This window comes from Triturus cristatus, chromosome 1_1 (assembly GCF_964204655.1).
Source record: "Triturus cristatus chromosome 1_1, aTriCri1.1, whole genome shotgun sequence".
Lineage (NCBI taxonomy): Eukaryota > Metazoa > Chordata > Amphibia > Caudata > Salamandridae > Triturus > Triturus cristatus.
The window spans coordinates 406,241,998-406,268,738 of record NC_140579.1 but is presented as its reverse complement, the minus strand read 5'-3'; the positions used below and the strand labels follow the sequence as shown (position 1 = coordinate 406,268,738).

Sequence of the window (26,741 nt, the reverse complement as noted above, 5' to 3'; positions counted from 1 at the left end):
TGAAGAATATTTGCATGCACTACCATTTCTACCCAGGTCATACGTGCCAACAAACCTGTCTCAGCAGGGTGACTCGGTTTTTTAAATCACATACAGCTTTATTTTTGCTGTCTCCTCCCTAAAATTGCCTCCCAAATCAATGCAAGTAAAATAAATTCCTCAGATTTGTTTTTTTTTTAAACATCCTTCTTTCTTGCTTCCAAATGTTGCCATTATGCCGTATATGGTGTTTTTCTTCCCTGTGCTCATGGAGAGAGCAGGCCTGTCTGTAAATGTGTGTGTACTGAAAGAATTGTGTACTGGCAGTACCTATGATTCAAGTACAAATTTCAATACTTAATAATACTTAGGGGCCGATTATGATGTTGGTCGGAAAGGCTCGTAACGGAATTCGAATTCTCTGAATGTGATTCGGAACCTTTATTTCCGACTGAATCGGATACATTTCCAACCAACCTATTATGATGCAGGGAAAACGTTCAGGATGTCTGATTTGGTTCTGATCGGCATTTGGACAGCCCGAGTCGTTTGGAGCCGAATTGTACAGCTCTATGGACACGGTTTCCTACCTAGCGATTACGATGGGCGATTCTGACAGCCATTCTGAATCGGTTTGCCTGACATGGAACGGCTATCGGAATCTGACTTTAGGGGCCCGTAGCAGGCCCCCATTCACCCCTAGGCCTCTGGTTCGTGCCCCTGGGGGTACTTATGGGTCCCCTCTTTGCAACCATGCACAGCATGGCAGGCACCATGAGGTGCCCGCCACAGGGTGCAGGGTTTTCCCCACCCACTCCTTTTTTCAATGGGAGTCTGAATTCTCGTTCGGAACACAGGCTCCTTTTGAAGTCAATGCGAGTCCAACTGAACGATGTCGGGAAGCATCGTAATTGGTCGGTCAGACTCGCAGAACACGATTCGGTCAGAAACCATTACTAAACCGATTTGGTTGGAAGAGTTTCCGACCGACATCATAATTGGCCCCATAGTGTGTTTAATGGACAGGACAACTGTATATCCTGATAACTCATTTAGAGTAAAAGGCATTTGAAAAAAAACTAAACTATTTACGAGTCTAACAAAATAAATCAGGCATCTTCCGCCTACTTTGGGAGTCTTGGAACTTGGGGATCCAGTGAAATATGGAGGTCATCTCTCTCAACATGCCATCAATTAAGCATTACGTTTACAACTTTAGGCATGTCACTTACAAATCATCGACATCATGCATTTAAGTCTAATTAGATTAACTGAAGCCAACAGATCCTTCAACAATAAATGCATTGTAGTACTTGGTGTATGGCTCCCCTGGGTAGGTTTGATGGCTCACCAGGGAGCCACAGCGCACAGTTTGGGAACCACTGCCCTAGACGTATCCCACTTACCCCTCTTCGATTCGACCTACGATTAAAAAGGATCGACCACATAATTTTATGAAACCCCTTAATGTACTGGGTCAGAATCTGGAAAACACCGGAATCAGGAATTTATATGGATGGTTTAAATGATATTATTAACCTAGATAAGGAACTTTGTATCCCTTGGTTAAAAAAGATAAAAGTGTTATGTGACTGGTTAAAGATGGAAGAAGTATGTTACACCCTGACAAAATGCCATAGAATATTTAAGTAACACTAAAACAATCTTACAGGGAAAGCACCTGGGAACGTGTATGGGTAGACCAAAAAGTGGGAACCTTAACTGAGAAATTTTTGCGACATAAATACGGTCCATCTTTTGAGATCTTTTGGATAGAATTCTCCAGCCCAAGCCAAAACATTGCACATAAAATTCAGGCTATGTATTTTACCCTTAAATTCTTTTATAACTACATGGGATAAAATTAACACCGCATCCTCCAAATGTCCTCTCCGTTTGCACCAATAAGAAACTATGGACCACTTTTTATTCTTTTGTCCTATGTATAATATACCTCACAAGAAATTGGTTCTTCCTGTTTGCAAGTCAATGGGTGTTGTTCATTTCGGGGAAGCATCAAGAATTTTAAGATGTGATACCATGGAGGTAGTTGTGTTCAATTTGTCCAGATATTTATTATGGGTTTGGAGATTGAGAATAGATAAGTTAAAAACGATAAATTAGTGGAAGATTTAGCTCATAAGAGTCCTTTTAATTATTAATAATTTGACGCACATACACTTTAGATGGGGTCTGAGTCTTTGTCTGATAAAGTGTCCTTGACCCATTGTTTATGTTGTTTTATTGTTTTTAAATTATTTTTTAACTGGGTCAGCTACCCATTTAATGTATTTTAAACTGTGTGTTTGTATGTGAACCTTCATGGTTATATAAGCCGAAATAAAGCACTGAACTGAAATGACCTCCAGTTTAGATATTTAAAAATATTCTTCCATTTTTCTCCTTCATTGGGGAGGTGCGAGGGTAGCATGTGAATCTATAAGCGCTTCAAGCTAGAAAACAATTCATATAGGGAACTAGTTTCTTTTACTGTGTGGAATCTCTTCTAGATTCACAGGCTGTGCATGGATAGCCTGGCAGTATTCTGTCTCTTGTGGAGGAGACATGAAGAGGGAGTAGTAGAGAGATGCCCTGGTACTGATAATGCCCCTGCTGCCCCCTTGTGCGTGTCTATATCAACGTAACAGTGTCTTGTCAATGGATGCTCTGATGACGTCAACCATGAAAGCTGGTCATGCTCCTTTCTTCCTGGTACAATGTGCAGCTGGTTTCACTTGTGAGTCTCCTGTGCCCACTGGCAGCAACACTCCACAGACTGCACTATCCACCCGGCAGTGGTACTTATGGTCAGCGCTGCATCTGATGTCTGGGGTGAGTGAGTGCATCATGAGAAGCGGCGTGGTATGTCCTGACGTCCATCGTTTCCTCTATATTGTTGCATCTAGAGTGTGTAATGTTGTCTCTGCTGCATTAAGTGGCTTCTGGCAAACCTGGTAGAGTTACAGGTTGGTAAATATGGAAGGGTGAAGCTACCCTTGGTAGGAACTTAGGATGTGCTCTCGTGATCACCTAATCCTTGCAAATGGTTAAACACGGTTCCTGTAGAGTGAATGACAGTCACTCGCTTATTCTTTTCAGTCATGATTGCATCTACAAACGCACTCTTTAGCATGACGCATTTTAGCATGTCTTGTGCACGGGCTCAAGGGGCGACCTCTTAAGGCCTGTTAGCACCGGGGCGCTGGAACTATGTGTGAAGGAAAAAGCCTCTTTGCCCCGTCTAAGAATCTATTAATCATATCTAAAGGTAAACACTTAATGTTCAAATCCTTAATGTATGCTGTGATCGCCGACAAATGCACCTTAAATAGGTGTCTGCTTGCCATCCGCTAGGTACGTCAGACATCTGGCTATCACCCATCCACCTGCTAGACACTGATGGACAATGTGCGTCTGCACCGCGCCAAGTGCTTGTTCCATTTTAGAACAAGCACTTTCTAGTGGAAGTTTCACGCGCTTCCCTCTTGATGCTCAACTTCTTTTCTGGTGGGTTTGAGTGACTGAACTCAGCTGTCTCAGGAGCCTGGGAATTAGTTGTAGCTCCTTTGGATTCGAGTGGAACCTTCCTGCCTCAACCCGCTGCACTGTGAGTGTGTCCTTGTTGTTACAGTTAGCGCTCTAGCCGAAGGCTAGAGCGCAATGAGGAATGCGTAGTTTGCGCTCACGTCGACGGACGTGAGCGCGTGTATAAAATAAAGGGGCGGGCGAACGAGTTCAGTTCGCGCCCTGCTAAGGACCTGTGTCTGTGTGATTTACTGCGCGTCTGCCGGAGGAAGACACAGAAGGGCGGAAGCAAGTGGGATAAGCCGCAGAGAAATCTGGTAAGACAGCTCTTGCACACGTCACTGTCATCCCAACCGTCGCCCAGGTATGAGAAAGCCAGGGGCCACCAGGACTCGAGCACCGAGTCTGAAGATAGCGAAGAAACGTACTTCATATCCTTCACGAAAGCCCGGAAAAGTACCAGGCGACCGCAGCCGCGATGCGACCTACTGATAGCAGGAACGGAAGTCAACGCGGTGATAGACACAGGTGCGTCCGTGACAGTAATGGGCGTACAGCAGTACAACCGTCTCAGGCCGAGACCGGAGGTCCGACAGTCCAAGGCCAAGATCTACGCCTATGGGAGCGACATGCCGTTACCGCTAAAAGGGAAGATGACGGTAGCGGTGAGTGCAGAAAACGCAGAAATAGTGATTGACATTCACGTCATTGACCAGGAGGTGGACACCCTACTCAGCGGTCATGCAGCCGAGGACCTCGGGCTGATCGCGTTCCCCAGGAAGATCCAGGACAAGCAAGCCGAAGACCTGCTGGATACTTTCAAGGGCCTCTTCTCAGGGCTAGGGAAGATCAAGAGGCCACCGGTACATCTTCACATCGACCCTGCGGTGGCACCGACGGCCCTCAGGCACAGGCGGATACCATTCCACCTACGGCCGCTGGTGGAGGAGGAACTCCAAAGGTTGGAAGAGCAAGGAGTGATCGAGAAGGTGACCGGACCCACGCCGTGGGTATCACCCATGGTGATCGCAGAGAAGCCCCGCCAACCGGGGAAAATCCGTTTATGCATAGATATGCGGTTGCCAAACAAAGCTATCAAGCGCGAGAGACACATCACACCGACTATGGATGACATTGTGTCTGATTTAAACGGAGCTCGGTGGTTCTCCAAACTAGACTTGAACGCAGGATACCACCAGCTCACCTTGGCAAAGGAAAGCCGATACATTACTACGTTCAGCACGCACCTAGGACTGAGGAGATACAAACGCCTGAATTTCGGAATCTCCTCGGCAGCAGAGATTTTCCAAAATACCATCAAAGATATCCTGCTCGGACTACCTTGTGTCTTAAACGTGAGTGACGACATCCTCATCTTCTCCAAGACGGTGGAAGAACACTATCGGCACGTCCGCGCCACACTGTCACGGCTGCAAGAACATGGTGTCACATTGCACCGGGAGAAGTGCCAACTGTTTCGACAAACCATCGAATTCTTTGGCTACGTCTTCACCAAAGAAGGCATCCAAGTGGATCCCTGGAAGTCCCACGCCATCAAAGCGGCCGCAGCTCCGGCATCAGTAGCGGAAGTCCGCAGCTTCCTGGGGATGGCCACTTACTGTGGGCGGTTCATCCCGAATTTGGCCACTCTAGCCGAACCTCTCAGACACCTCACCAAGACCGAGGTAATGTGGCGATGGACAGATGCCGAAGAGGCAGCGTTTAAGGCAATCAAGACAGCCCTCTTGGACCAGACTACACTGGTCTACTTTGACCCGAGCAAGACGACGGAAGTCCTAGTGGACGCAAGCCCGGTAGGACTAGGCGCAGTCCTAATGCAAGAGCAGGAACCCGGGCAGTGGGCAGCCCTGGCGTACGCCAGCAAGGCCCTCACGGACACAGAAAAGCGCTATTCCCAAATCGAGCGCGAAGCCCTAGCCATTCGGTGGAGCTGCCATCATTTTCATCTGTACGTGTGCGGACACCCATTCACGGTGGTGACGGACCACCAGCCACTAGTGCCACTGTTCCGAGGGACGGCACCACATCCGCCCCCACGAATAGAACGGTGGGCCATCAACCTTCAACAGTACCAACTCACTGTGGTATACAGGCCAGGGGCCAAAAACCCAGCAGACTTTCTATCCCGACACCCCGAGACCCACAGCGAACTGACACCGATGGATGGGGAAGAGGATGCTGAAGGTCATCTCGACATGGTTGCTGCCGTGGCGTGCCCCTGGGCCTTAACGCTAGAGGAAATCATGGAGGCGGCCGAACAAGACCCAGTGCTCATCAAGGTCAAGGACACCATACTCGGGGGAACCTGGCAGCATTTTCTCCAGGCAGCGAACTCATGGTCTCATGAAGGGAGAGATGATCTCCAACACATGTGGAGAGTGCGTCACGAGCTAAGCGTGACTAGAGGAGGGCTTGTCATCCAAGGATCCAGAATCGTCATCCCGGCTGCCCTCAGGACCCGGGCCACGCAACTGGCGCACAAAGGACACCAAGGAACAGAGAGAATGAAGGCTCGGATGAGGGAGAAAGTATGGTTCCCGAGCATGGACACCTACGTAGACGACGCGGTTCGCAGCTGCCAGTCATGCCAGTTGACCAGCGGAGCCCAACCGCCGGCTCCCATCATCACCGAGGAGCATGGGAAAGGCCCGTGGGAGAAGATCAGTGTGGACTTCGGGAGCCTACCGGACGGGCGCGTCACGCTAGTGATCATTGACAGCTACTCGAAGTACCCACTAGCGGAGGCGTTGCTGTCCACGGCCTTCGTGCACGTGCTCCCCGCCCTGGAAAAGGTATTCGGGATGTTTGGGTGCCCCGAAGAACTGCGGAGCGACAACGGGCCCCCATTTCAAGGACACGAGTTTGGAGAGCTCCTAAAGTCCCATGGCATACGCCATCGACGCATCACCCCGCAGCGGCCGCAGGCCAATGGAGAGGTAGAAAGGCTCATGCGTACCATCAACAAAATACTGCGCATCGCCGTGTCGGAACAGCCAGACCCAGAACAAGAACTGCAGCGGTTTCTGGGGGAATACCGCAGCACCCCCCACTGCTCCACTCGTCAAGCACCTTGGGCCCTGATGTTCAAAGGGGCTCGCCGAGACGGGCTCAGAGTCACCCCAGGCTGGACAGCCCCGCCGTTCGACGCGGAGAGTGCATTCCGGAGGCGCCAGGAGCGCAACGACAAAGTCAGCAAGGCGCGGAGGGCAGTGCCCAGGGAGGTCCACGTGGGGGACATGGTGGTTCTACGAGAGCGGCGACCCGGAGGAAAGTTCAAGACTCGGAATGAACAGGGCTACTGGAGAGTAGTCGACCGGCACGGAACCATGGTGACAGCGCGCCGGGGAGGCGAGCTGGTCACCCGGAACATCTCATGGTTCAAAGTGGTGAGGAGGCCGGCGGTCGACCATAAAGCTACAGTTGTGGGGGAAGAGCCTGACACAGGGGTTATTCCAGCGGGTGTGCCTAGCCCCGTCTCGCCGGACCACCCAAGGGCCGGTTCAGATAATGCCGAACGCCCGGGCAGCGGACCAGAGCAAGAGGCTGCACCAACGACCCAAGCCCCGATCCCTCGGGGAACTGCGAGGTATGGGCTAAGAGAAAACCCCAGGCCCAGCAGCCGATTGCGGGACTTTGCATGTCAAGTAAGTGGCGCCGCGAATTGAAGTTGGGACTGCTGTCAAGGACTAACTTGGAGAGGGATGTTACAGTTAGTGCTCTAGCCTTTGGCTAGAGCGCAATGAGGAATGCGTAGTTTGCGCTCACGTCGACGGACGTGAGCGTGTGTATAAAATAAAACGGGCGGGCGAACGAGTTCAGTTCGCGCCCGGCTAAGGACCTGTGTCTGTGTGATTTACTGCGCGCTGCTGGCGCTAGGCCCCACGCACTTGGCGCGCCCCCACCCAGTATGCCCCATGACCCTGCTACATGGCAGAACCACAGATCTTAACACTTGTGAACTGGGATGCTGAAACACTTGCCCTGTCCGGACTGACTTAGATAAGGGTTCCAAACCTGCAGCGGCCATCTTGGTACCACAAGTGTCATTGTGTTAGATGACTTGAACTCCTCCCAAACCCCTGGAATCGGTGGCAGCAGACTAAAAGCGAACACTGATTTCCAAAACCTCTCTATCAACAGTATATTCTCACCTGCCTGGGGACAGTGTGGCTGGGTGCGCAGAATTGGCATTTTTTGTTTTCTAGGGTTGAGAAGAAGTCCATTAGGGTCGTTTTTCCCCAGTGGAACAAGTTGTCTACCAATGACTGTTTTGGTCTCAACTGTGAGAGATGCCGGACTGTCTCCTTGCCTCATCTGCTTGCACGTTTCTAGCCCAGATAGATGACTGACTGCTTTTTATACAATTAACCACCTGCAGTTTATGTGCGCTAGTCTGACAGTGGGTTAGAGGCTGTCCCCCCGCTTGTTCAGACAGAGTCTTTCTGCTGTGTTAACGGTCCAAATCTGAACCCCCGTGTTTTGGATTTGACTTTGTAAAGCGCCTATAACTAGATTGATCGTTTTGAGCTCTTGTATTTCACTGTCCCTCGGGGTGACAGGAGACCAGTATCTTGATCTGTCTCATGTGTGCACCTCACCCACGTGTGACGCATCTGTTGTCACGATGGCTCATGGCAGAGGTGTCTTGAACGGCCTCTCCTGGAGCACATTTGTTTTTGCACCATTTCCGTTCTTTGCTGGCTCTGTACGTGACAACCACTAGATGCTGCGTTTGTGACCGGTGGACGCTCAGCTGCTCCTGGATGGGACAGTTGGGAGTCAGTCTTGTGTTGAGCATCAAATAAATACATGAAGCCATCATTTCCAATATCTTCATAACTGCAATCACCATCAGAAACGTCTCTAAAAACGCGAACTGATCCTGCAATGCCAGAACCCTCGGCGTGGCTGGGTAGGACATTGTCTCTTCACTGTGTCCACTTCTGACCCCGAAGTGTTTTTTCCTTCTCCAGTACTGGGAAAGATTTCTTCAAATTTACTGTGAACTCCAAATAATAACAGCAGCCTCACACTATCTGAATATTCCTTCCGCATTGTTGAATCCAGTCCGTCTTTACCAGCCACAAGGGCAGACATGAATGGCCTGTTGCCTGGTACTATTGCCAACAGACTCTCGTGGTTGCTACTGATGGAGCAGGGGAAATACAAAACGTTTTGTGCCCCATCGAAGTTAATGACCTCGTAACCTTAAAAATACTAATTGTTTGAATGCATGAATAAACCAACAAATGCACCTTTAATTAGATACTACAAGCGGGAAAACTAACTGGCAATTGCAAAAATCTAATTTATTTACAACTGTGAAATTAAATTAACATAGGTTTGTGATTCGTGTTGAAAATAGAAGTAAAATTGCATGTATTTCGTTTGAAGTAAAATATATTGTGGCAAAGAATGCAGATGGTAAGTAAAATGGCTTTAAATGTTGCTTATGCTAGGTAACACCTAACACGGGTCATTAGAAATGGTGGGTGGTAAACAGAAGGGCTTATTTTCTATGTCTAATTTCTGTTATGTTGTTTTCATATTAGTTCCGGTCGGGCCTGCTAGGCCTCGCTGGGAAAATGTCCGCTGCCAAGAAATGTGATTGTACACAAGAACAAAAGATGGCCCACGCGCATGAGCAGAATGGAAGTTACAGTCACGAATGTGTGGCCTGTGCCTGGTGTGAGAGATGTCAAGGCTGCACTGACCTAGGACAAGAGTGAATGCCAACACTTTCTGTACAAGAGTCTGGGAATGGATGAGAGACACGAACTGGAGAAGATGATCCTATTCATTAATAATAGCAATTGTTACAAATATTGGGACTTGACAAGTCACGAGGATGTGCATGAATGAGTAATTTACAGAACCGGTTTAGGCAAGGAGTACAACGAGGTGACCATCACCATCCCTCCAATGGACCAATGAGAATGGATGTAGCCCCTAAAAATTTTCAATTTTAAGTATAGCAAGTTAGTGAAAGGGTATAAAAAGTGGTGCTTATGATGACGTGCGAACACTTGCTTATTTTCTTCTACTCAACACGACACGCTGTCTGTTGAAACGATTTTTCCTCCTGAATTCTGAAAAGACTTTGACAAATTTGAACTTCGAACATTGATGGGGAAAAGGAACAAGACCGTCCGAGGAGGTTAGAGGGACAGTCAGTCAGTTTGGGAACCTATCCTGTGATCTGCGGTTCATGCTCTGGTGAACCATTCTCGTCATCGCCCTAAGGCCAAGGGTAATCAGTATTTTCCGTTTTCTATATCAATCTTTATTTGAATGCTTATGAAATGAATGTCTATAATTTTGTTTAATAAAAACTTTACTTATTCAATTTATTCTATGAATCTAGATAAAATGTCATGCTAACTCAGACTGAGTCTGTGGTTATTAGAATTAAAGTTATGATCCATAAAAGTTAAAGGTTTTAATTGTGATTGAGCTGGACTTAATCGCCATCAACTGATTCCTACTAGTTGGTCCATCGAACCAAAATAGCGGAGTATCTTGATGTTTAAAACCAAAAATCCTAAAGTTTAATATATATAATGTATATAGTTATTATTTAGGGAAAAGATAGTATCAAGGTACCCCGTATGTCTTGCAGCTCGCCAGCTTATCACTGATCCAGAAAACTGAGTGTTTGTGTGTTGTGTTTCGATGTTATGTGCCCCACCGATGAACAAGGGGTGTAAAGGGTTTCTGGGTTGGTGTCAATTATAAAGGTTTTGTTAAAACCGCGCTGCATCAGTTTTCTTGGTAGCAGAGTTATAGTTTCTATAGGTCAGTTAAGGGGATTGTGGATTGTTGATTATTGATTATTAATCTTCATGTTTTAACACTCCATGTTGAGTTTGTGTCACGTTATATGTAGTCGGAATTTTGAAGCTCCCGGGAAGTAGGAAGTGGATTTGTGTGACGAGAGAAGTCACATGGAATTGTGCATTGTCTGATTTCAATCTGGTGATAACACAGGATTGTGTTATGATAGGGAAATTCATGTGTGAATTGTGTTGAATGGAATAGCAACAGGTTTCCTTGTGAAACTCTGGCCTTAATTCTCAGGAGCAGTATAGTCTCCACATGTGTTTTATCCCCCGAGAAATGGGTTCACCGCTTGTTTGAGAGAAGGGTAAGGTAGAGGGAAGTGCTACACTTATCGAACGAAACAGTATTCTTGAATGTTTGGATAAACTATCCCTTTGTTTAGAGAAACGGACAATGGAAACGTGTTTATGTTGTAACTATCCAATTTTGTTAAATCAATGAGTTATAAAACAGTGCCGATAATTTTGTAAAGGAGGGGTCAGCAGAAGCAGGAGTAGAGCGGACATCAACAAGAACCGTGCTGGGATGTGTCAGTTGCAAAAGTACGAGGAGCTTTCTGATTGGTGTGTTAGTGTGAGTCGCGCTGGAATAGGTCAGTGTGAGAGTGACGTAAAGAGTTCTGATTGGTGCGTTAGTGTGATTCGCGCTGGGATAGGACAGATTAATCAAGCAGACTAAAGAAGAGTTGCATGAATTTGCTTCGGCAAATAATTGAGAAATATGGCTTATTATGATGGACGTGAAATAGAAAAACCTTCATGGTTTATGAAATTTAAGAACCTTTTTAAGAAAGATAAAAAGATTGTAACGAGAGAGGGAGAAGTGCTTCCTCCACCAAAAACACCCGCATCTTACATGATGACGAATATGGTTATCACACTTGTATTTGGTTAGTTAATTGGGCAAAGTATATTCAAAATGATGGAGTATTGGCATTTCCAGAAACTGGTTAGTTTAGTACAGCTATACTACGAAATATGAGAAATAAAATGATGAAACATGAACCGAAACCTAGACCGACACAATTTGAAGCCCTAGGTGAATGGAAGATGAGATGTATGAAAGAGAGAGACACAGAGGAACAAGGGATGATGGTTATGTTCCTAAAAGAGTATGGGGTTGGAATCATGAAGACAGGATGAGACGATGGCGCTACGCTAATGTGACGGATGGTATGTTTCCTGCCAGAACAGTTGAAGAGGGAACAGGGAAAAAGTGTACAGAGAAAAAGAAGCATACAGTACCAGAAAGGTGTGGATATTGAGTCAGTGATACAGATGATGAGTTGCTGGAAATAAATAAAAGACCCCCTCCATATCAACAGGATTCTGCGGTGGTGACACCAAATGCACCGCCAATGGAAACTGTGATGAATCAAAACCCAGAACAATATTCTGAGATAAATAGTCCATTTTATAGACAGAAAATACCACAGACTGTAGAACCTGATAACGATAATGCATCTGAATTAGCAAGAACAAAAGAATTGGCTGAAAAGATAAAAGAATTGACAAAGAATGTAGAAGCTGTAACTGTACCAGTAACCATAGGTCCAGTGATACCCGTATTTGAAAATCAAAAGATAGATGAACATTCCTTACAATTCCCTTAAATTCCAGTATGCAAAAGGTACGAGAAAAGATTTATCCTGAAGTTAGTGAGACAAAAGATTCGGTCAGATAAACTCCACCTATGGATTTGACAATAAATCAGAGTCCGATAAATAAAATCCCTATGGGAGCTAAATCAGCAACAGAAACACCAGAGAAAAGTGTGAATAGGGTAGATTTGAATACAACCCCTGTGGGTCCAATGGCAGAAGAATTAAGCGATTGGGTCAGGAATTTACAGAGAAAAGATACAGAACCACAACCTTTGGATGTAGTTAGATTCTAAATAGACATGGAAGAACGGATTATAGGAACTATTGGTACAGATCGTTTAAAAACATATCAAGATGAGGAGTTGATGTTTATGTGCAACAGTATAACGCGGAGAGCTAAGAATTTGCATGAAAAAATGGAAGAAACAGCAATTGGGTTGGGAGTGGATTTTGCAAAAGTTAGAGGATTACAGAAACCTTATAGGGTAGATTTTAGTGAGAAAGATATAGAGAATTTGAACACTTCAGGACGGTTAACTCAGATAAAAGAACTAATTGTGTTACTGAGAAAATGGGGAAATGTAGATAGTTGGAGAAGTAGATGGACAAAGAGAAAAGAAGATACGATTGACAAAGCAACTTTGACTTTCCCAGTAAAAGAAAAGGAACCAATAGCGGTAGAATGTCCAATGAGAGAAATTCTAGGAGGAGGTTATGTACATGTCCCATGGTCCAGACAGGATATATTGTCATTTACAAATGATTTTCCATGACCGAGAGAAAAACCTGTAGAATGGTATAGACAAGTGGGAAGGTTTGTAAAGGTTTCAAAGGTACTGTGGGAAGATTTGGATGGATTGTTTGAGATTGTTGTATCTGCTGATTTGTGGACAGAATGTAAAATCACAATTGATTGGCCAAAGGAAGAATATCCTAGAGACGCAAAAACAGGAGCTCCAGGTCCAGAAGTAATGAGAAAATATGAGCAAGTAATCACATTTCTGAAAAATAAGATTCCTTCAAGAGAAACAGATTGGGTGAAGATCGATAGAACAACACAGGAAGCAAAGGAGTCTGTGCATGCTTATTATGAAAGGTTGCTTTTTGTTTTTAAGCAGTACAGTGGATTTGAGAGCTTGAGTGAAAAAGACATGAGTCACTTTGTATATCGATTTGTGTATGGTCTGCGACCTGAGATAAGTGAAATGATTAAGCAGCACATGTTGTGTTGGCAGTCTAGTACAGTGGATGAGGTACTAAGGTATGCAAAATATTGTAGTGATGACATAGAAGCTAGACAATGTAAGCTCAAAGAAAAGGCAATGTGGGCACAAGTGAAGGTTGCAGAACAGCAAGAAGTCCAGATAATTAACCAGACAAAAATGAAACCAAACATAGGTAAAGAAAAAGGTCAGATGAATATAGAAGAAGCTAAAAAGAAATGGCCATGTCATAATTGCGGAAAGTTATGGCATTGGAAAAACGAATGTAAATTACCTCCAAAAGTTAATACAGAGAATAAATCATTAAATCCACAGGTGAAGAATGAGGTGGGTTATCAACAACCGCCACAGCAACAGGTAGTTACTCAAGAGAGTCAGATGCCGCAGCCACCTCTCCCAAAGAGTGTAAATATTCAGAGATACAGTGCAGAGGCAGGATTCTACGGTGGAGAGCAGGTAACGAAATTGCCGCACGCAACTGCTGTTTATCAGTATTGGCTATGACCGGATGGAAATGAATCAGATGAAAGTTTATGACGGTGCCTAGGAGAGAAAGAGGAGTGCGTGCTTGGCGCAACTCTAGAGGTAGATCAGTCAAGGTCCGTTCGTGGATGGAAAGGTGAATGGTGTAAATGTTACTTTCCTTGTGGACACTGGCGCTACCCGTTCCACTGTAAGATCAGTTGCGATTTCCAACCTTCCTCTCAGGAGAATTCATCCAAGTTGTAGGTGTCTCCAACAGACAAATTAAAGCCCCTCTTACTAAACCAGTAGAGGTGGAAACTGGTTCCTTTAAAGACATGCACCGTTTTGTAGTGTGCGATTGCAGTCCTGTAAATTTACTTGGACGCGATATCCTTTGTAAAATGAACTGCACCATCTATTGTACCCCAGATGATATTGCATTCCAGACATCAGATGATGATGTTTTGTATAAAGTGACTATGACAGCACTTGAACCGGAAAATTGTGATACATTTCTTGTGTTTGATGCAGAGAAAATCCCTATTGAATTGAAAGGTACAGTGAAGACTGATGTATGGGATCTTACGGGTGAAAATATAGGTCTAATGAAAGGAGTTGACCCTGTAAATATTACTGTAAAAGAAGAAGCAATTTACCCGCGCACTCCACAGTACAAGTTAACGCCAGAAATTATTGAGGGGATAACACCAGTGATTGATAAATGATTGAACAAGGGATCCTGAGAGAAATTCTGAGTAACCCATGTAATTCACCTATAATGGAATTGAAAAAGCCTAATGGAACCTATAGGATAGTACAAGACCTGAGAAAGGTGAAGAAAATCGTTGTTCCCTGTTGTCCAATTGTACCAAACCCTGCTGTAATACTGTATCAAATTCCACATGATGCAGAATGGTACACAGTCATTGATTTGTGCCATGCATTCTTTTCGATTCCATTACACCATGATAGCCAGCCATTATTTGCCTTCCGGTTTGGCGAGTGTATTTTGAGGCATGGTGCCGAATTCCTCAAGGGTATCCTGAAAGTCCTTCCATTTTTAATCAGCTTCTGAAGAAATATTTAGAAAGTTTGAGAATGCCAGAGAAATCTGTTATGGTCCAGTATCTTGATGACCTATTGGTGGCATCAAGGACCAAAGAGGCATATATTACTGATACCATTGCATTGTTGAACCATTTGGTAGAAGGAGGACATAAGGTGTCTCCATCCAAACTGCAGTTCTGTCAACAAGAAGTACAATATTTAGGTCATAAGTTTGAAAAAGGGATGAGAAAAAAAATGACAGAAAGAATCAGGATTACAAAGGAATGAGAGCACCAAAGACACAGAGAGAGTTGAGAATGTTTCTTGGAACGGTTGGTTACTGTTCGACAGTGGATAAATGGATTTTCATTTATTGCCAAGCCTTTACAGCGATTAACAACAAGTGATGTAAAAGATCCAATTGTGTTGAATGAGCAAGAGATGGAAGCTTTTGAGCAACTGAGAAACAGGTTATGTGAAGCCCCGGTGTTGGGAATACCGGATTATGAGAAAGAATTTGAGTTGTAATGTAGTGAAAGAGACAAATGCGCACTTTTGGTACTAGTACAAAGGCATGGAAGAATGAGACGGCCCATAGCATACTTTTCAGCTTTTTTGGACCAAGTAGCGAAAGCATTGCCTGGATGTCTAAAAGCAGTAGCAGCCACTTGTGTAAGTTTGGAACAGAGTGAAGGCATCGTGATGGGATACCCGTTAAAGATATATGCCCCACATTCAGTAGCAATCTTTTTGACTAGAACAAAAACCCAATTCATGACACATAGTCAATTAACCAGATATGAGAAGTTAATTTTGAGTGCAGACAATGTAACGATTGTGAGATGCATAAGTGTGAATCCTTCCACTTTATTACCTGATGCAATAAATGCAGAGGTTAAAGATGACGTTGATCACAATTGCCTGGAAGTACTTGAATTCTGTACGAAGCCTCGCCCTGACATCAAAGATGAACCTCTAGAAGAATCAGATTATGTGACGTTTGTGGATGGATCATGCTTGAGAACGAAAGAGGGAATGGTGAGTGCTGCATATGCTGTATGTACGGTGGCAGACATCATGGAAGCATCTTGTTTGAGAGGAATACGTTCAGCCCAAGTTGCTGAGCTGATTGCTCTGATTCGAACTTGTAAACTGGGAAGAAATTTCCGAATCACTGTGATCACCAATAGCCAGTATGGCTTTGGGGTGGTGCATGATTTTGGACAGATCCCAGAGGGTATTCATGACTTCTTAGGGATCTCCAATTAGGAATGGTGAATTTGTGAAAATGTTGCTTAAGGGGATACAGCTGCCTAAACAGATTTGAGTTGTGAAGTGTGCGGCACACAAAAATGGTGATGACTACATTACAGAAGTTAATAGGTTCGCTGATGAAACAGCTCAATATTGTGCCAGAAATACAACCTCAATGAATCGGAGGAGGGAAAAAGAACATGTTTCATGTCCTTTGATGTTTACTAATACAGTTGAAACGTGGGAAAAAGTGAGACAATTGCAGGAAGAAGCAGGTAAGGAGGAAAAAGTGATATGGATAAAATCAGGCTGTAGACAAAGAGAAGAAGATGAAGTTTGGGTTAACAGGTGTGAAAGACCAGTTATGCCTGATAGCATAATCTCTAACATGGCACGGATGTACCATGGACAGGCACACAAAGGTAGAGATGCAATGATCAGACTTTTCAAACAGACTTGGTACAACCCAACATTTAAGGTTATAACTGAAAGCCTTTGTCAAAGATGTCTTATATGTCAACAGTTGAAGCCAGGAAGGAAAACAGTAGTGAGTTTAGGCACCATAGGACGAGAAGGAGGTCCATTTACCAGAATGCAACTAGATTTCATTGAAATGCCCCCAAGTAACAGACTGAGGTATGTTTTAGTGGTTGTCTGTTTGTTTTCTCGTTGGGTGGAAGCATATCCAACAAGAAGGAACGATGGAGTTACTGTAGCTAAACTCCTGCTGAGGGAATTCATTCCTAGGTATGGTTTTCCAGTTACAATAGAAACAGATAGAGGAAGTCATTTCCAAAATGAAGTCATCCAGCTAATATGTGAAGCATTAGACATACAACAAAAGTTGCATTGTGCTTACAGACCAGAGGCTTCTGGGGTGGTTGAGCAAGTAAATGGCACAATCAAGAATAGTCTAGGAAATATGTGTCTAGCCACAGGACTCAAATGGCCAGATGCCCTACCTCTTGTGCTCATGAGCATGAGAAGCGTACCAGACAGAAAAACCGGTTTGAGTCTGCATGAAGTAATAATGGAACGAGTAATGAGACAAGCATTCGTACCTGCCAACAAACTGCTGACTATAACTGATGATCTTATTCTGGACTATTGCAAAGGATTCGCTGGTGTGGTGCATTCTGTGTTTCATCAGGTTGGACTGGATGAGATCACTCTTGAAAGAAACCCAGCTCGTGATCTGAGTCTGGGAGACTGGGTCTGCATAAAAATCCACCGAAGAAGAAATTGCCTGGTTCCTCGCTGGGACAGACCATGACAAGTGATCCTAGTGACTAACACAGCAGTAAAGTGTGCAGGTGTGAAAAATTGGGTTCATGCCAGTCATGCGAAGAAGATTCCAGATCCTGAAGATCGACCTGTAGGTCGATATCTGGAAATATCGGATACCAGTTCGACATCTGAAGCAGAACAATCTGAAATTGGTGAAAACCAAACTAACGACATTGAAAAGCAAACAGAGGATGTTGAAAATCAGACAATTGATATTGAAACAGGAGAGAAAGAAATAAGTCGCAGTGATGTCGAACAACCAAGTACAAGTTTTGAGGAAATCCCTTCAGAAGTAATTGAAACAACAGAAGGAAATCTAAAATCAGACGAAAAATTAGAGATCATAAAGTTCAAAGTTAAAGAAAGTGAAGTGAGATCTGAAACAGAATCGGAAGAAAGTGAGGAAGAATTAAGACAAAGGAGAGGACCAAGAAAGAGAGCTTGGAAAGTGGAACGAGAAGAAACAGAGACTGGATTAAAAAGGCCAAGAAAAGGAGACAATTGGCCCAACGAATATAAAAGACTGAGATACAAAATAATACATTTGAACAAAGAAAAGGAAGAACAAGTGAATGAAATAACAAGTCAAAGGAATCAAATAAATTTGGATAAAGGACAATTGCAAAGACCGAAAAGAGTAAAAAGACCTAATTTGAAATATAAATCACCTGAATGGACATACATCTATAGCACCGCCTGATATTGAAGAGGTGGATAGCAGTAAAGAGAACTCAAAAGAAAATTGTAAACAGGAGGATGAAAATGAACTGTGCCCGTCCTGAAGGGACTGAAGAAACCAGAATAAGGACAAACTGATGAACCTAAAGAACATTTAAAGGACCAACCATTGGTTCAAAGGCCATATATTTCTGAGTGTGGAGAGATACATTTTTCTGTACATATTTTAGACTCTAGTTCATCATGGCAGAGAATGAAAATAGAAGATCTAGGTGTAGTTTTTTACGCAGATGGTGTAGAATGTGTTTTTATTGTACAGGTCTACTGATGCTTATTTGGTTCATTTTAGCAATAGTCATTCCACTTAGATTAACTACAGAGAATATGTCTGGGATGAACATTAAAACGAATAGTGATAACGCACATAACACAAAGGATACTGCAACACTGATAGATAATACTGAGCCTCATAGAGACAGGTCAATAAATGATTTTTCTAAGAATGTTTTTACAAAGCTTTTATACGAATATGTAGACACAATGGATGTTAGGGATTGTTATGTCTGTATGCAGTTACCTGCGTCTATGACAGAGGGTGTAACATGTCATCACCTTCCTTTGACATATAGAATAACTTGCAGTGTTTTGGCTAGTTTATTTTATAAGACAGGCAAACTAGAATATTACTATACTGATATGGATGATGTTTTTGCTAAAGTTTCTGTAGTTTCTGAACTAAACAAAGTGAAGCCTGGTAAAGTTTTTGGAGAGTTTTTCTTAGAAACAAAAGAATTAACATTAGAATATGCATTTAGACACAACCTTACTTGTAGATTAAGGAAGAAGGAAAAAGTATTTTTAGACGTGGTAGAGGATAGAAGAGATACATTTCAAAGAAAAGTGACAGGAGAAAAGATGAATACACCACTTTAGGGTTTTGAGGAAGGAAGTTATGATAAGAGCGAAACTAATGTAGCAATAGGGTTAGATTTGCCTCAACAAGGGAAATTGTGCATTCATAGAGATAACACTATGTATGATAACTATTTCGTGGGTGCTAGTGAATGTCGAGATACATACAGAATTATAGGGGGCTGGGGATTCAAAGGCGGCAAAGATCCAGTATTTCCAGGGATCTATTCTATCTGTAGGAACAAAGCTTATTATAGGTTGCCGGACCATTGGTACGGAACATGTTATCTAGGCCTGGTCTTTCCAAAGATATTTCATGTAGATAGGGGAACTAAAGGAACTCATGAAATAGGTAAACCACTAACACGTAGAAGAAGAGAAAGCTTATCTGAGATAATAGGTGACATTTTTGGAGCATTGATACCAGCAGTGTGTGTATATTTTAATGCATATAAGATTCGGAAATTGTCAACAATAGTAGATCGTTTATCAACGAATACTGCTGGAGGGTTCTTGATGGTAAATACCGAGATGGTTGCCATGAGAGCTATGGTGATGCAAAATAGACTTGCCCTTGATATTCTTTTGGCAAAAGAGGGAGGAGTCTGTATAATGCTGAAGGTACAACATTGTTGCACTTACATTCCTGATAAAAGTAAGACTCTACAAAAGTATATAAAGAATATTACTGAATTGCATAAAGAAATTACCCCACTGGAGGTTGATGGTGCTTGGGAGAAGCTTGGTAAGAGTTTTTCCTCAGTAAAGAAATGGTTTGCAGAAATAGGTAGTTCATTAGTAGGGAAAATACTAATACCAGTGACAAAAGTAATAGTAATGACATGTTGAGACTAACAAGTGTATGTATTAGAAAAAGAAAAAGAGAAAATAAGGTAAAAAGACAAATGAGAAAAATAAACAAAGAGAACGAAAAATGGGAGAAATTGAATTAGAAGGATTTAAAGAGAAAATGTACAACAAGACTAAGAGACAGAATGCAAAAAATACAATTGTTTAAGCTAACCAATGAAGAAGGACAAGAAACATGATTTCTGATAAATTGGTAGAGATGGTTTTGTGGTGATATTAAAATCACCAAAGGGGGTAATTGATGGAGCAAGGGAAATACAAAACCTTTTGTACCCCATCGAAGTTAATGACCTCGTAACCTTAAAAATACTAATTGTTTGAATGCCTGAATAAACCATCAAATGCACCTTTAATTAGACACTACACGTGGGGAACACTAACTGGCAATTGCAAAAATCTAATTTATTTACAACTGTGAAATTAAATTAATATAGGTTTGTGATTCGTGTAGAAAAGAGAATTAAAATTGCATGTATTTCGTTTGAAGCAAAATATATTGTGGCAAAAAGTGCAGATGGTAAGTAAAATGGCTTTAAATGTTGCTTATGCTAGGTAACACCTAACACGGGTCATTAGAAATGGTGGATGGTAAACAGAAGGGCTTATTTTCTATGTCTAATTGCTGTTATGTTGTTTTCATATTAGTTCCGGTCGGGCCTGCTAGGCCTCGCTGGGAAAATGGCCGCTGCCAAGAGATGTGATTGTACGCAAGAACAAAAGATGGCCCCTGCGCATGAGCAGAATGGAAGTTACAGTCACAAGTGTGTGGCCTGTGCCTGGAGTGAGAGATGTCAAGGCCGCACTGACCTAGGACAAGAGTGAATGCCAACACTTTCTGTACAAAAGCCTGGGAACGGATGAGAGACTCGAACTGGAGAAGATGATCCTATTCATTAATAATAGCAATTGTTACAAATATTGGGACTTGACAAGTCACGAGGATGTGCATGAATGAGTAATTTACAGAACCGGTTTAAGCAAGGAGGACAATGAGGTGACCATCACCATCCCTCCAATGGACCAATGAGAATGGATGTAGCCCCCAAAAAGTTTCAATTTTAAGTATAGCAAGTTAGTGAAAGGGTATGAAAAAAGTGGTGCTTATGATGACGTGCGAACACTTGCTTATTTTCTTCTATTCAACACGACACGCTATCTATTGAAACGATTTTTCCTCCTGAATGCTGAAAAGACTTTGACAAATTTGAACTTCGAACAGTGACGGGGAAAAGGAACGAGACTGTCCAGGTGTCTATCCTGGGAGGGAATACGTCCGAGGAGGTTAGAGGGACAGTCAGTAAGTTTGAAACCTATCCTGTGATCTGCGGTTCATGCCCTGGTGAACCATTCTCGTCATCGCCCTAAGGCCAAGGGTAATGAGTATTTTCCGTTTTCTATATCAATCTTTATTTGAATGCTTATGAAATGAATGTCTATAATTTTGTTTAATAAAAACTTTACTTATTCAATTTATTCTATGAATCTAGATAAAATGTCATGCTAACTCAAACTGAGTCTGTTGTTATTAGAGTTAAAGTTATGATCCATAAAAGTTAAAGGTTTTAATTGTGATTGAGCTGGACTTAATCGCCATCAACTGATTCCTACTAGTTGGTCCATCGACCCAAAATAGCGGAGTATCTTGATGTTTAAAACCGAAAATCCTAGAGTTTAATGTATATAATGTATATAGTTATTATTTAGGGAAAATATAGTATCAAGGTACCCCGTATGTCATGCAGCTCGCCAGCTTATCACTGATCCAGAAAACTGAGTGAATGTGTGTTGCATTTCGGTGTTATGGGCCCCACCGATGAACAAGTGGTGTAAAGGGTTTCTGGGTTGGTGTCAATTATAAAGGTTTTGTTAAAGCCGCGCTGCTTCACTACCACTGTATGTAGTCTGCGTGAACGGATGCCTGTGGTCTGTTGGTGAGACTGAGGACTGTAGAGTGGTCTCCACTGACCTCTTATCAGCGACACAACCTCTTTTAAAGTGTCCCTTCCTAGTCTGCGGTGCCCCCCAGGCCTTTGCTGTTGTGTTACCGTTGTTCATGCCCTTCCACGGTTCTTCTATCTACAGGCAGGTGGTTTTCAGGAGTGGTAGGTCTTTGATGTCAAGTCTGTGCTTCTGTGTACCTTCTGTGTACTTCCTGTGTCCACTGACTCAAGGGCTCATTGTAGACATGTTTTCCCCTCTTCGCTCACGGTTTCAGCCCTCTCTTGGTGCTCCTCTGGGGTGGGGGGGTGCTTCATAAGACCTTCCATGTCTTCACAATGGTGATTGGCTACCTATTCAATAGTGCATTAGGGTCGGTACCCCTCCCTTGGGTGACTACAGTCTTCTCTGTGTTTCTACCCACCGCTTCTAAGCTTTCCCTGTCGCCGCCCGGTGATGGGCCCATGGTGGCTGCTGACTCGGCTCTGTTCTTGGAGGTACAGACTATGAGGGAGTCTGGCTCTGCATGAGTTCTATGTCCAAGCTTTCCCTGTCATTGCCTGTGATGGGCCCATGGTGACTGGTGACTCGGCTCTGTTCTTGGAGGTACAGACTATGAGGGAGTCTGGCTCTGCATGAGTTCTATGTCCAAGCTTTCCCTGTCGTCTCCGGTGATGGGCCCATGGTTGCTGGTGACTCTGCTCTGTTCTTGGAGGTACAGACTATGAGGGAGTCTGGCTCTGCATAAGTTCTATGTCCAAGTTTTCCCCGTCGTCGTTGGTGATGGACCCATGGTGGCTGGTGACTTGGCTCTGTTCTTGGAGGTACAGACTATGAGGGATTCTGGCTCTGCATGAGTTCTATGTCCAAGCTTTCCCTGTCGTCTCCGGTGATGGGCCCATGGTGGCTGGTGACTCTGCTCTGTTCTTGGTGGTACAGACTATGAGGGAGTCTGGCTCTGCATGCGTTCTATGTATTTCTGGCCCTGCACTGATGCCTTACAATTCTTTTGTGTCTATGGAATCACTGCCTTAGAGGCTGCTGGCTTATTACATTCCTCCCTGACCCTGAAGTATACTTGGGTGCATAGACAAAAACTGATTTTTCTGATGGATTGGATTCAAGGTCTCTCAAAGGAATTATGCGCCATGCATTTGGACCCCGAACCCATCCGCTGCCCTCTTTACTACTCCATGGTCCATTGAAATGTAATCAATTGGGATGCCCTCAAAGGGATTCATGTCCGCCTCCTCCTGCGGTGAGTCAGCTGCCATGTCCTCCCATAGGGTCTCTTCTTTCTCCTGCATGTCGAACACCATGTATTCTGTGTCTGTCTCTGTGTGTAATGGCATGCCTCATTTCCGACCTCTAGCTGCTCCTCTACAACTGCTTGTTGTGTGTCTTTTCTTCCAGGAAGCTCCAACTCCTGTCTAGGCTTGCTGCCCTCCAGTGGTTGAGGTATTCTTCTGCGCTGCCACAGATTCCTCACAGACCCTCTTCATTTTCATCAAGTGTCCATCTCTGCCTCTAATGCCCTTCCCTTCCACTCAACCTTGACTGTCTTGGATTGTTCCTTGGAGGCTACCTCTCTCTCCTTCTGTTTTGGTGCTCAAATGTCTGTTGAAGTTTCACGGACGCCCTGAGCCACCTGCCTCCAGGTAACCTTGTCTTTGGACCCAAGAGGATGGTAAATACTGGCAACCTCTACGACTGAAGCTTTTCTTGGCGCTTGTGAGATCCCTCATGTTCACTTGGAGCTTCGACTTCGGGGCGTCTTATCAGAAGCTTGGGCGCCTTGTTCGAAGGTTTAAAAGCTTCGCACTTTGAGGCAAAACAGGGTTAGGTTCTAACTTCCTTGAGATGGACCTCTGGTGTGAATTCCTCGAGGTCTGGCTGCCAATCTCCTTTCTCAGCCTCTGCACCCTCTTCCTTCGAGAGATCCATGTCCTACCATCGACTCATGGTTTCTCTCCTGCCTCTCCAGTTCCAGTTGTCCTGTCATGGTCCCAGCTGCCCAGTGAGCAGGTGAAATGTTTTTTATGTACCATGGGTTTTTGTTTAAAATGCGAAGCTGCGCAGCAATCCTTGGACTTATGGCCCCTCGGTAGGAGGACATACATTCTGGAAGCTCAAAGCAAATGCCTGATGACGATCAGAGCAGAACTTGAAGCTCGTGCTCATAATACAAGCACTGCCAGGAATCCCAGCCCCCCCCCCCCACCACTGCCACAAAGGCTCCTTCTGAGACGACAGCGAAGAACCACCCGCCCCCTCCTCCCCCTCCCAGGATATTCCTGAAAACCTCGATCCAGCGTCGACCTCCGCTACTCGTTCGAGGACTTTTAGCAATCCGTTGGATACCTGTATATTTGTTTTTAATTCCAGCTCACATGATGAACCTCTGAACACAGTGGCAGAAAACAAATCTAAAGGTGACGTTAGGAGGCATTATGGGCTTAGGATCGACATCACAGTGAGTCATTCAGGCTCCATCCATGTCGACACTTAGCACTTCCGGCACAACCACTAGATGGTGGAATAATGTTCAGCACGTGAATCCAGAAAACATGTCATGCTCCAAAAGGGATCCATGTAGGGAAAGCGCAATACACAGAACCAGGAGTTAGGACGGCGAGCACGGGACAGTATGCAGCAACCAGGGAACAGTGTGGCCCGCAGGGACTACAGAGGAAATCAGGAGACAACAGAGTGTGCAGGGAGTGTGTAGCATGCAGGAAGTCTGGGGACAGGGGGATACAAGGTTGCACACAGCACCCTGGGAGTTAGTGAGGCCAGCAGGTACAGCACATGAACTAGGAGTCACTAGAATCCACAGGGAGGGTGCAGCAGGCAGGGGGTGATGGGACAGGGGGATACAAGGCTGCAAACAGTGCAGAGAGTGTCAGTGGGGACAGCAGGTACAACACATGAACCAGGAGGCACTAGAATCCGCAGGCAGGGTGCAGCAGGCAGGACATCGGGAGGCAAGGAACACACTTTGTCATGGCTCAGTGAGGCCTGCAGAAAGCATGCAGCACCAGGGAGCTGAGGAGGACAGGAGAGAACACATGGAGTCAGGGGGTCAAATGTGCATGCAGCACACTGGATGCCAGGGGTCAGAAGAGAGTGCACATGAAGAATGATTTCAGTTTGGTCCTCAAGGTAAGCCAATCACAAAGGAACCAAGCAGGCCTGCAGGCAGCCCACAGCATGAGGGAACTCGAAGCTAGGCATACAGAAGTGACATCTTACCTTGACCGACTCTGCTTCTGCCTCTGCCTGCATGATCATCTGCAGTCTGGACAGGAGAGAAGAGAATGCAAGTGAACATCAGTCTCCAGGAGAGGGAGCACAAGGCAGAGGAAGTGCACAAGAGAGGTGTCCAGTGACAAGCCTGTCAAAGGTTTGAGAGATAGGGAAAGAGTGGAGGGAGTCAGGCTGGAGAATATACAAGTGCAGGGAGACTTAAAAAGCCAACACATGGAAAAGTGTCTCAGATGGGGGAGAGAATTGGCAAGGAAGCACAGAGAAAAAGAGATATAGAGGGATGAAGTCTGTTTCAGGGAGTGGCAAGGGGGGGTGGGTGTGCAGTATGACCAAATGGCTCCGTGTCCAGACAAGTGCTTTCCTTCTTTTCTAACCAAATGTGGGCGCGTAAGTTCAGCTGGCTCAATAGATCAGACCACGCCACCAAAATCCAGAATACACTGATCTGATAAAATAAATTCTAGGACTGGACAAGTGGTGTCTTGGTGTATTGGCTGTCCTAGAGAGGATGCAAAGGAGACTGTCTCAATGGCTGGAGAGACACCGTCCCTGTGTCGAGAGAGAAATATATAGGAGAAGCGGCTGTGCTATCCACATGTGTTCATGGTGAGGTCAACTAAGATCAGAAAAAGCATGAGCCAACACACGTTGGCTGGGACCTTTGAAATGGCAATAGCTGCCCACCCTGCTGGACTTCAAACGGGGGTTACTGCATGGAGATGGAGTGAGGAAGGTGCAGGCAACACTCTTCGGTCACGTCCAAGACACTCATGCCACAAATCGCTCTAACATAAGACTGCACATGTGGCAGCTACAGCCTCCCGCACACTGGTACATGCTCTACTACTGACCGCAAGTGTTATGAATGTGGAAGTCGCACACGACTAAAGGTGCACTGCGATACTCTGGTTCCTACACGCAAAGGGTATCACGTCTGAAACCTGACAAGCCTCAACACACAATCCACAGAAAAAGGTGATCGGATGAATGCCTGCAAATATTCTAACCTTTAAAAGGGCCACCAAGCTACCCCACAATGGTTCCAGCCTACTAAGGGCTTGTCAGTAAAGTAAAGCTCGTATTGAACCGTGAGCAAGGAACCCACGTCCTGGCGAACGCTTGCCCACTTACAGTGTTTCCTAAGACACAGAAAAGGTGATGGGAGGACGCTGCAAATAGTCTAACCACTGGCAATCTCTCGGGTAGCATTCCAACCCATAGTTTTTCACCCACTGTGCCACTCTAGTCAGAGGCCTGTCTTATGCAGATCAGTACTGATACTTCTCATGGGAACAGTCCAGCCTAAACTGCCAGGCAAGGGTCACTTCAGAAGGGCCAGCAAGCTACCCCACACTAGTTACAAGCAACCCCACAATAGTTACAGCCTACTGTCAGTAAAGTATAGCTCATATGGCGCAGTGAGCAAAGGACACACGTCTGGGCACACCCGTGGCCACTTACGACATTTCTTAATACACAGAAGGTGATGCGAGGATGCTGCAAATAGTCTAACCACTGGCAGGTGCTCGGGGTAGCATTCCAATCCATCGTTTCTTACCCACTGTGCCAATCTAGTCAAAGGCCTATTTTATGCAAATGAGTTCTGACCCTGCTCATCATGGGAACAGTCCATCCAGAAATTCCGGGTGTAATCCCCCTAACTGTGCCACTGGAGCAAAGCTACACCTGACCGAGGAGGCCCAATCAGGCCAAAACCGGCCGTGGTGTGCTTGTGTTCCGGTCCAGGAAGAAACTGACCTGGCAGTTTCAGACTGTTTCTATTGACCAATAAGCCTTATAGATTGCATTCAGAAGATTTTTGGTTGGAATCT

At 44.7% G+C, this 26,741-nt stretch overlaps 1 protein-coding gene across 2 annotated transcripts in view; it reads right to left on the bottom strand.

The window, feature by feature from the left end:
- The window catches only part of LOC146870324 (uncharacterized), a 115,988-nt gene that overhangs the window by 27,898 nt on the left and 61,349 nt on the right, over positions 1–26,741 (bottom strand). The window contains exon 6 of one of the 2 annotated variants that reach the window (XM_085640185.1): positions 24,895–24,940. In XM_085640185.1, coding sequence (XP_085496311.1) covers positions 24,895–24,940 — 46 coding nt within the window. Of the gene's footprint in view, positions 1–22,653; positions 24,941–26,741 lie in introns of those variants that run through there. The other variant, XM_085640182.1, reaches the window with a different exon arrangement.